Source organism: Anastrepha obliqua, chromosome 1 (genome assembly GCF_027943255.1).
Source record: "Anastrepha obliqua isolate idAnaObli1 chromosome 1, idAnaObli1_1.0, whole genome shotgun sequence".
NCBI classification, from domain to species: Eukaryota; Metazoa; Arthropoda; class Insecta; order Diptera; family Tephritidae; genus Anastrepha; species Anastrepha obliqua.
In genome coordinates, this window is record NC_072892.1 from 107,204,772 (window position 1) to 107,215,906 (window position 11,135).

At 37.7% G+C, this 11,135-nt stretch overlaps 1 protein-coding gene across 1 annotated transcript in view; it reads left to right on the plus strand.

Annotated features, from left to right (window-relative positions):
• LOC129235455 (protein hedgehog) overlaps positions 1 to 10,415 on the plus strand; it is a 55,227-nt gene extending 44,812 nt beyond the window's left edge. The window contains exon 3 of the mRNA XM_054869307.1: positions 9,399 to 10,415. Within this exon, the coding sequence (XP_054725282.1) occupies positions 9,399 to 10,102 (704 nt within the window). The 3' untranslated portion in view covers positions 10,103 to 10,415. The remainder of the gene's footprint in view (positions 1 to 9,398) is intronic.
• Positions 10,416 to 11,135: the final 720 nt, after the last annotated feature.

Below are 11,135 nucleotides of genomic sequence, written 5' to 3' on the forward strand. Positions count from 1 at the left end.
CGATGTCATTGCGGATATGCGATTATCTTTACCGCCTGAGTTTTCAATCCTTACACATTTTTGTCGTTGTAATCGATCGCAAGCGCTTGTTTTGAGGGAGCTTAGTTACCTTACGTGCAGCTTTGATATTCGTAGATTACAAAGATAAGTTTAATTTCTAATACCAAATGATATGAATAAATGCCACTTAGAGCGCAAAGCTATTTTACCTCAGTTTTTTTATATTTGGTTATATTATATTATAATAGTAGCTCAAAGATAAATTGAAGGAGAACTTAGTTTGTCCCATTGTAGCCAGAATTAACGAAAGAATGGCGCCAGGGCCGTAGAGAGCATATCCGCGCCCCGGGGGAAAATTGCAAATGCGGGCCCTTTCCAATTATGTCTAATTCATATAAATACGTTTAATTGTTGAACAGTGTGAATTTAACATAATAAAACAATATAAAAATTTCCTGATGAAATCAATGTCAAGATAACGAATTTTTTAAAAAACTTGAATGCATATCCGAAGAAAAACGCAATTTAAAAAGGTTTAATTTTTTTATTGACTTAGCCTTACAAATTTTCCAAAATTACTGACATAATTTTTAGAACTTTGTCTTCCGTGCTTTAGCCGAGGCAAAAGCTTTTATAATATCAGCAAAGTCAAGTTTTCTTGCTAACTCAGATTCTAAACACAAAGTTGCTAATCCTGAAACTCGAGTCTGAGTCGAACAAGCACGATGATAGATTTTAATTCTTGATAAAACGCTAAACGTAAGGTGCAGAATATTCGCAAAGCGATGCAGATGTTTGGAAACAGAGTAATCGGTTTTCGGTTACACATTGAATCTTATACTCAAGGCTCTATAACATACACTTTCGATTGAGCGTATCATATTCTATTTTTTAAATCATAATTTGAAAATGTGGATCGGAATTTTAAATTTGGATCGGAAGACGATTAAAATCATCAATTGAATTGATATCACCGATCGACTTGAAAAATTAAATGTTAAAAATAATTTCAACATAGGTATATTATGGTAACGCGAAAACGTGTGTCACGGTGCTGTGGTAAAACTATAATTTACAATTTTTTTTTTTTCATAAAACTTTTCTAGAGTCCGGGCCCCTCTGAGAATTCCGGACCCGGGGTAAAAAGTCCCCGATGGCGTGGTTTTGAATTTGACACTCTACAAATCGATTTTTTCTTCAGTTTTTTAATCAAAAAATAATTGAAGTAATAATATGATTCTAGTACAGGCGATAGTCATTGATGCTGTGAACAACATATTAAACCTTCAGACGTTTTTGGTTGAATAGTTTTTTTTGTTGCCAACACCAGGCCGAAAAAAGTAGTTTTGAGATAATTGAGTTTAAAGTTTTGAGAGTGGATAATGCGACCATTGATGCCGCCGCATAACGAATCTGACTCTATCTGCTAAAACGGCTGTAGAATCGAAAATACTGGGAATAGACTTCCAAAAATTTAACAGTATATTCTTCTACTTTCGAAATATTAAAAACAAAAAAATCAATTTTTTGAGAATTCTAGATCACTGAAACCCCTTAAGCTAGAGAGCTGTGTTCTGCCATACACTCTATAATTCTACTCTGGCATCACAGCGTCACAGACGTAAGTATACGGAATTTATCTGAACGGCTTCACTTTTCGATCCGTCGTCGAAATTATCGATAAAATCACAGAAATAATCGAAGTTGACCGGAATGTTAGTAGTCGTAGCATTACCCAGAAGCTAAAGGTCGATCATATAAAAGTTTTAAACCATTTGCGCAAAAGTAATGGATTTATTTTTCCCCAAATGAAAAATTATTAATAAGTTTCAGTTGCCGACGAATACGACTCAGGAGAGAGACTTCTACGTTTCATTATTAAACAAAATTTTTTTTTTTTGCCGCCAAGTACTCCGAGTTATATGATTCACATCGAAACAGATTTGATTCCGCAATATTTACATACACTCCGAGCTCATCTGTTCTTTGTCTCGCGGTGTTTCATTATGCCAACTCATAGACTTCCCCTAGCTGAGGAGACTGTAAGCCTTGGCGCTCATTGGTTAAAAAAGTTCTGATGTTAAATATGAAGCCTCTTACTGCTTTGATTTCTGAGCCTTTATCTGCGCTTGTATCTTCGATTTTAGACAATCTTAAGAATAAAAAACTTTCGAATTTTCTAGACTCTGCTGTTAAATCAGAATAACACGATTTGTATATTAACTTAGCACTTAGAGATATTAAATATTTGAGTCATGATTTTGCTGCCTATGCTATAAGCTTATTTTTTGGACAAGAGGAAGTCTTCTTAACCTAAATGCGAGACATTTTAAGAATTTATTTTCTACCGCCTGCACAGTTTGTAACTTGGGTAACCCCGAAAACATCCAACGCCTATGACTTGACTTCCCAATTTATAAAAGATTTTGTTTAGAGTATTTTGGTGAAAATACGTTAGATCTATCCAATATTATAAATATCTTAACTAAGGAAATGAGATTAAATGAATTTTCATAGCTACACCTTTGAGTTTAAATAATAATATTTTGTGCATACTGAAGTTTTATGCAATTGAACGAGAATCCTTTGAATTAAAAATGTAGAAAATGTGCTATCATATACTTATTTTAAATTATTCCGACTGACATCATATCAATGTTATAGCCGTACCTTCTACTAGTTGTAAGTACCAATCATATAATTATCTTTTTTAAAATAAAGAACATGACATACATACATAAGCTTCAGTTATTTCATGCACCGTTTCTTCTGATGAAAAATAGAAAGAAAAAAATACAAAATACAAAATAAATGTAATAATACGTGAAAAATCCATGATATTTATGGAATTGATTAGAGTTCAAAATATAACACTTCATATTGAACGATTAAGTCCGCCGTAATGAATGAACCCAGTGCGTAGCTACCATTCGATAGTGTTCAGGTTTGAAAATCCGGGCATGAAACAACAACTGATAAAATAATGTTTTCTAATAGTGACCGCCCCTCGATGGTCATTAGCTAACCTCCGAGTGTATTTCTATCATGAAATAGCTCCTCATAAATAATCATCTGCCGCTCGGATGCGGCATAAAACTGTAGGTCGCTCCATTTGTGGAACAAATATCAAGGCGCACTCCACAAATAGGAGAAGCAGCTCAATAAAATTTCCAACAAAGAATGTAGGGCCAATTGTTACTATCATTATTTTTGGACGGTTTACAGCCAAACACATCTAAACTTATTAATCGATATCGCGCCGATTCTATTGTTTCTTTTTTTTCAGAAATGTACCGTTCATTAAGAGAGAGGAAGTAGATGATGTGAAAGTTTATATTCGTTTATATTTACGACTTTTACTTTTCCTTCTCTAAGCTAAAGAGTTTATTTTCTATCAACTGCAACCAGGACATTTCCCCACCTAACTCCTTACGGCATTTTCGAATATAGCAGAAGTTGAAAATTTCCATGAACTGGGCCCATATGTACTTTCCCTTGAATAAACTCCAATTTTCGCACTTGATAGTAGGCACAAGGCTCAATCACACAACCGGGTATATGAACGACACAAAAAGGGCGTAACATTCAATAGCTGGTTTTAATGAGGCACCCGTTATTTTTCAACACAGCGTATGGTAGTTCTATTCATATTAATTTCACAATCGAATATATACATATAACTACAATGTAGCTCAACAGTGTTTCTTTGAAGAAATCAACTTCCGTTGGATTCATGTGCATACGCAGGAGTGTTTAGACCCACATACATACATACATATGTAGCAATGCTTTCGCACTTAAAAAGGCATATCGGTCAAACACAAAAGGACTAAATATTTTGACTTTAAATGTCACTGCTTGCAACTGTCGCAATCGTCCTTACAATTTGCCTTAATGAGATCAAAGACTTGCCGCGGTGGCCCCTCCTGCTGCTCACTAACAGTATCGCCACCAAGTGGCCAAAATGTCTATAAATACATGAGAGTCCTTGTAGCCGGCTGTCAAAGAAATTTGTAAGTTATGGCTTACACTCACACAGACACGCCAACATATGCACAACTGATCCTTTTACATCGGTGCTGTTTTTCTTTTTGTTTTTCCTTCTATTGTTATGGTTTATTAATCTAATTGCGTGAGACTGCCAACAAACAAAAAAACGAGCCGACAATCACAGTCAAGGAAATAACCAAAAAAAATAAAATAAAATAATAAGAAATTACCCAACAAGGCCGAAGAAAGAAACTGAAACAAAATGAGGCAAAAGGATCATCCATATCAGCATTATTTCACATAAATAGTTTTCACTGCACACTCTCACTCCTGCGGCTATGCCCTTCAAGGCTAAACACCGCCAAATATATGTGTGTATGTATGTATGCACATTTATAGTACACCCGTCAGCCGTCAGTCGGCAACCAGTCAGTGCGCGAATGCAATGTGTGGTCTAAGCAATGTCCATTCGTCCATTCGGCTAAGTGTGAGCGCTTGCATTATCCTTTTTGTTGTAAAAGAATTCGACTTTAATGCTCGTTTGGGTAACCAAATACCGATATATTGAGCATTTACAACACAAAGGACATGCAATAAATGCATAGCAATAGTTCGTGCAACATGAGCCCCACGCAATTATAACAGAACAAAACTGTGAGATAAGGAGCAGTGAAGCACTTGCGGTGAAATAATATGCCACACTAAGCATATTATGGAGATTGATGGTGCTGATATCTAATGAAACTGAGCATCCGTAGAACTCTTGTGCTGACTGCCTAAATACCTGCATATGTACATATGTATGTACGAAAGTAAGTTTGTATGCGCAGATTGCGTTTTTTTATTTATTTATTTTTTTGTCTACCTACCTTAGTGCCTTTTTACCTTTTGCTTTGGTTTGGCTTAGTTCAGTTTGAAGGCGTGCCGCAAGGAGGTTTGTTTATGTGCCTTTTCAAATAAGTAGGAAACATAGCTCAAATTAAATTAATTGGATAACGATCGGTTGGATTCGAATTAGGTAGAATCAATTACCAACTGAATGGTGGTATAATTACGGAAAAACATATGTACATAAAACAGTTAGCGGATATTGACGTAGGAGAATGTCAACGCCTATATTTTGTTATTCACTTAAATATAAAAATATATTAAACATAAAACACAAACAATTTCTATGAAATGAATACCGATAGTCGCCAAAAAAGCCTCCCGAGAAGACTTGTTTGGGGGTAAAGTAGGCTTATCTAATGGAAGATATATCACTTTAAGCGGCTTTGTAGGAACCTCCATCTTATCGCAGGTATAATAAACCACTTGAACTTCTGTATCGAGTAGATTAGGTTAGATAGCGGATATTGAAATTATTATTATTTAGGTTTCGGTGGTTGCCACCCTCCATAAGGGTGTGGAGAGGGCCCACTTAGACTTGGAAGTCCATTGTGATACCACTAGTTTGAACTCAAGTTATCCCTCTAATTCCCAATGTGGTGAGTGAGGTCTCTCGGTTAAACGATACTGTGAATAGCCGTCTATTCCAAGTCGGTCAGACATGCAAAGAAATCAGAGTTTAAACAGCGACATCGTGTTCTGGCAAAAGCAGGACAGTGGCAGAGGAAATGTTCAACGCTATCCAGCTCCTCCTTTTTCGGAAGCTGCGATAGAAGTCATTAGAGATGATCCCCATATGTTTCCCATGTGCTCCTCTTAGGCAGTGAGCGGTGGTGATACCAACCACTGTACTAAAGGCCTATCTAGATTCATCAGCGATTAGCTCTCTGCTCATCCCTTCTAAGTCAGACCTGTCTAGTTACTTCATAAGTGGACTTCGTCCACCAAGCCGACCTAGAGCCTATTTGAAGGTAAAGGGATACCCGTACACTGGACAGAATTTACTAATTTAAGTTTTCCTCCTAGCCAGCTCATTAGCGATGCGATTTTCAGTAAAGTATCTGTGCCCAGGGGACCCAAACAATGCCTATGGTGCACCGCTTAGCAAACTCTTTGCGAATAGTTTTACATTTCAATTGCTACTTTGGATGAAGTATTATTGCGCTGTAGAGATCTTATGGTAGCTTAACTGTCAGAATGGATAGTGATCGGTTGTGCTACAGACGAGTTCTTGACTCACAGTAGAGCCTCTTTCATAGCTATTAACTAACCCGTAAAGACGCTGTAGTAGTCCGGTAGCCGTAAACTTAGGTTCAGCTGCAGCACTTCTGACACCGAGAATCAATTCGACTGCCAGTCAAATGCTATGAAGCAACAGTCGCAACGGACTCATTCTGGCAGGCCCATTCACGCGTTAATGGATTACCTGAACGTAATCAAGCTGCACAGATAATTTCAGGGTTTGTAAGTGATGGTACGGTTTGGAAACTTCACCTATGCACAGCTTTATCAAGCCATTATTAAAAGAGAGTTGCAAATAGGACAGAAATTGCAACTGCCTGGCGACATTAGGCGCTATCTCAAAATCCCATGACCCGGAACCATCCGAAAATTGCTTGTAGAATTAAGTGACTTGAGCAAAAAGATCCATAGGGAATTCAAATAATATTTATACACCAACGTTATGATACATTGTTATTGTAACATAATTTTCGGCGCTGTAATTATTAAATTAGACACATTCGCAGAAGAAGCTTCAGTAAAATGATCCCACACCAGAATCAAAGGATCTGCTTACCACTCGAAACTGGTAAATTGATTCAAAGCTATGCAATTTAATATATTATATAATATATTACATCGAACATGAGAAGCTACATATATACATATATAAATACATATGCAAATACCCATCTACATATTTGTATGCATTGAGCCCTTTCACATTGTATGGCCATGTGTGCCAGCTGATGCTGTCTGTGAGGAAAATTGCAGTTACATACAGCTGAGAATGAAGCATGCAGCGGCTTGAAAGGTCATAAATTAATAAGCCATTAAAATGCCTTAAATTATCTCTGCGCGCTATGTTTGTTGCTGTAAACTGAACCCTGTCTCAGGCTTTTTATCTTTTACTGCTGGTAAGACTAAACTGATAAATTATTACAATACAGAAAACAACAATTCCAACCCTACAACAAACAAGAAAAATGTTCACGAAGAGATGCAGCATTTAAGAATAGTCATAACAAGAAACGGGCATAGGCCAGAACTTGCTTGCAGGCATACGATGAGTACACACCTATATTTACATCGATACCTGTACGGGCATTTAAACACCTACATACTCGTATGCACTTATACATACTTGTATGTAAATACATGTACGCTTGCCTATAACATTGCTGCATATGCCACATGTAAATGGTACACATATATGTGGCAGCACAGCAGCAGCAGGAGCTTGCGGCTACTCGTCACTCATGATTCGGTATTGTACTCTACGTTGGTGTTAGTTAGTTTAACGGTGTTCGTATTGTTGATGCTGTAGTTGCTGTTGCCGATCATAACATCAAAGCCGCTGTTGCTTTGACCGGTCGCCTAGCTGTTGATATTGCAATAACATGGACACCCGCTGGACAGTGACATTTGATGGCGATGACATAGAACAAATGTGCGTATGTACATATGTGTTATTCGCATTAGGGCGCAAAGTGAGAACGAGAGAGTGGCACTTTTAAAATATTTGTCGGTTAGTTGACGATTGAGTGTTGACTGTTGCGTGTCGACTGTCAAATTCAAACTATGTTGCTAAATAGGTAGGTCAAACCTGTAGGTTCATATAATCTCTGATAATTCCGATTTGTGAGTCAGTCATGTGATCTGAAGGAAATGATCAACTATGTACCTTTTGTTTATAGCTCACATACTCATATGTCTAATATTATTCTCCTTCTTAATTTTTACAATAACCTCCTAAGCTACTTTTTTTCGAGTTTAACAAAGTGCGCTAACCAACACAGAGAAGGCCTCCCTTAGAGGATTTGCATCCATTCGGACGACATAGGCTTGCCGGCAGAGTTGTAAGTTGTAAAACTCATCGTTCCATCGTCTGCTATTATTATTATTATTCAGGCATAATGCACTGCGACTTCTTAATTTGTCTATTGTACTTAAACGCAAACCTAAAATAGGAAGCTTCTGTTGAATTTGAGTGTCCCCTCAAGTTTAAGAGCTTCCCCACTTAGATGTACGAGTCCTCGTCTTTCGAGGGCTACACATTCGCAGAGAATATGCTCTGTAATTTCGTCATACAATATGACGACAGGCAAAATTCACCATCGCTAGTTAGTTTCCAAACCGTATCATCGCTTAAAAGGCTTGAAGGTATCTGTGCTCAAGGATTCACATACTCATTTTGATTATGTTCAGGCTGCCCATTGTTAGTAAACCTCCCAAAATTAGTCCGCTGCGTTCGTTGCGGCACTGAATTTTATTGCCTGAATTTGTATAGAGAGTGCCACCATTCCAATATGTGCGTATTCATTTATCCTCAAGCAGGCTCTGGATCAGATCGGTCTACATTGCGTAAAAGAACTGTAGATGAACCACGGAGCTCCTTGTGAGGTAACTGGACAGATCAGGTCTAGAAGGAATGAGCAGAGAACTCGGTTCCTCCTCAATCTCAATCGACCTTCCATTAGTCCAGTTTTGGGTTTCGCCACCGGGTAAGCGCTAAAAACATATGTATATGTGCATGTAATGCAATCAGAATCTTAATAGAAATATGGCTTACTGCATTATGCATATTACTCGTAATATGTAAATATAATACTTTTGTATGATGGCAGTAGTCTTAGCATACTTTTCTAAACCGCACTAGGTTGGGTCGTTTGCTTCTTGTTGGTTATTTATAATTCTTGTTAAAGAATTTAACACGATTTCTAAGTTTCTCCAATTTATCGAAGGCCATAGTAAACTAACTAACGGTATGGAAACAATGTGCCATGGTATTATGTATCGACTTCAGCCAGCTAAGACCAAAGCCAACAGCAAGCGCATTTATCCTTTAAGGAAATCTCGTCTTAGAAATCCCTTCTTTTTTCCAAAGCCACACGTAGGTCATGTAGATATAGACACACACACTCAAGCCCATGATTGTTAAATAAGTTTGCAAGAAAATAATCTCAACATCCCTTATAACCTGTTTGCATTTACCCAGACTCCTATTTATTGCTCAAAATTGGATTAGATTCTTGCTGTGTTCAGTCAATCCTGTTATCCCTACCCAGGGACTTGGGTAACCACAACAGGATTAATTTATAAGTGAGAAAAAACAAATAGACAGTGAGCTTAGTTGGTATTAGAAAACACGAACTGGCTCGTGGCGTATCGGCTACACAAAAGAAATTTAATTTTCACGCATAGTAAAATAATACGATTTTGAGCATCAGTAAACAATTACTTTACATTTTTGCTTGTACTTCAATTTTTAATTTTTTCTTTTGTTCTTGCTTTTCCAGACTCCCAAAACATACCACACGTAAGCGGCTGTTTTGCTGCGGACAGCAGCGTACTGCTCGAAAACGGGCAACGGAAATTAATGCGCAATTTGAAAATCGGTGATCGAGTACTCGCCATGAGCGCTACGGGTCAACCCGTTTACAGCGAAGTTATACTCTTCATGGATCGCAATTTAGAGCAAGACGAAAATTTCGTACAGATTCACACAGACGGTGGTGCTACGCTAACCGTAACACCAGCTCATTTGGTATTAATTTGGCATCAAATTGAAAAGCGGCTGGACTATATTTTCGCCGATCGCGTACAAGAAGATGACTATGTTTTGGTATACGATCAGTATGGCCGTTTAAGTCCACAACGCGTAACACGTCTGAAGGCTGTGCATAAGCTGGGTGTGGTAGCGCCTCTAACCCGCGAGGGCACCATTGTGGTAAACTCGGTGACGGCTTCCTGTTATGCGGTGGTGAATAGTCAAAAATTGGCGCATTGGGGTTTGGCGCCAATGCGTTTTATGGCAGCTATCAGTTCGTGGTTACCTGGTGGCAGCAATGATGTTGTGCCAACAACAGTAGCGGAGCAGACGAAGAGTGCGTCCAATGCGACGTTGTACACCGAAACTCAGTATAAGGGGATTCATTGGTATGCGAGATTTTTATATGCAATTAAAGATTTCGTTTTGCCGCAAGAGTGGCGATACCAGTGACCTGATCGAGGGCATATCTTAAGTAGAGAAGTGAGATGTGTGTGTTTTGAGGGTGACGAGCCTAATGGCTACTTCGCTAGTTGGGCGAAGCGCTATTTTAGGTAAAACGAGGCATCACCAATCGTTTTAAATAGTTGGATGTACTGCATTGTAAGCGACTTAGAATTATAATTTTTTGAATATTTTGTTGACGCTGAATGCTTACTACTTATAGTTTATTGATTTGTTAGTTTCTAAGTAGGAAATCTTTTAATTTTTTTATTAATTCTAACTAATTTATGCTTCAGAAGAAATGTGTGAATGGAGACCAGCGTAATGTTATGTATTCATATAATAAATATTTTCGATTTAAAGCAGTAACCCTATTTCCAATGTATTGAGGGCTATTTAACTTATCTGCGTGTGTGTGTGTGCATGCATGTGAATGTAGTTGTAAGAAGCCAAATGAGCAAAAATTCCAGGGTTATTACCATAGTTAGTTCGCACATAATGCAAGTACAGTGTACTCTCTCTTAAGTGGATACCTAAGCGACTGAAAAATGTGTCGCTTATGAGAAAAGTGTAAAAAAGTTAACAATAATTTGCGAAAGATCTTTAATCTTTATTTAGTACGCCGACTGTTTGTGTGATGACAGGAGGTACTTCGTAGTGTCCTCGTTCCCCATCTGTCCCATTCGCTTTGCTTCTTTATCCAGTTTATCATCCGATGATGTCAGAGAAATGCAAAAAACCAATTGTGTTATGCAAGGCATTCAAATAGAAATATGTGGTACTGAAAAAAGTGCCGGCTTATGGGAGGGGTCCGTTAGGAGAGATTACACTGTACATATACATAAATATGTATCTAAAATGCGACTCTTTTCCCAAAAACACTAACTACTTTTTGTTGTACTATATTTGTTATTGTATCTAAAACACAATGGAATATGAACTATATTTTTGTAATAAGCGAACAGGAAAAAGGATATGCCAAGAAGTTGATGTACGAATTTTAGTGACACATACTGTACATGAAAAGTCCATACCTACCAAA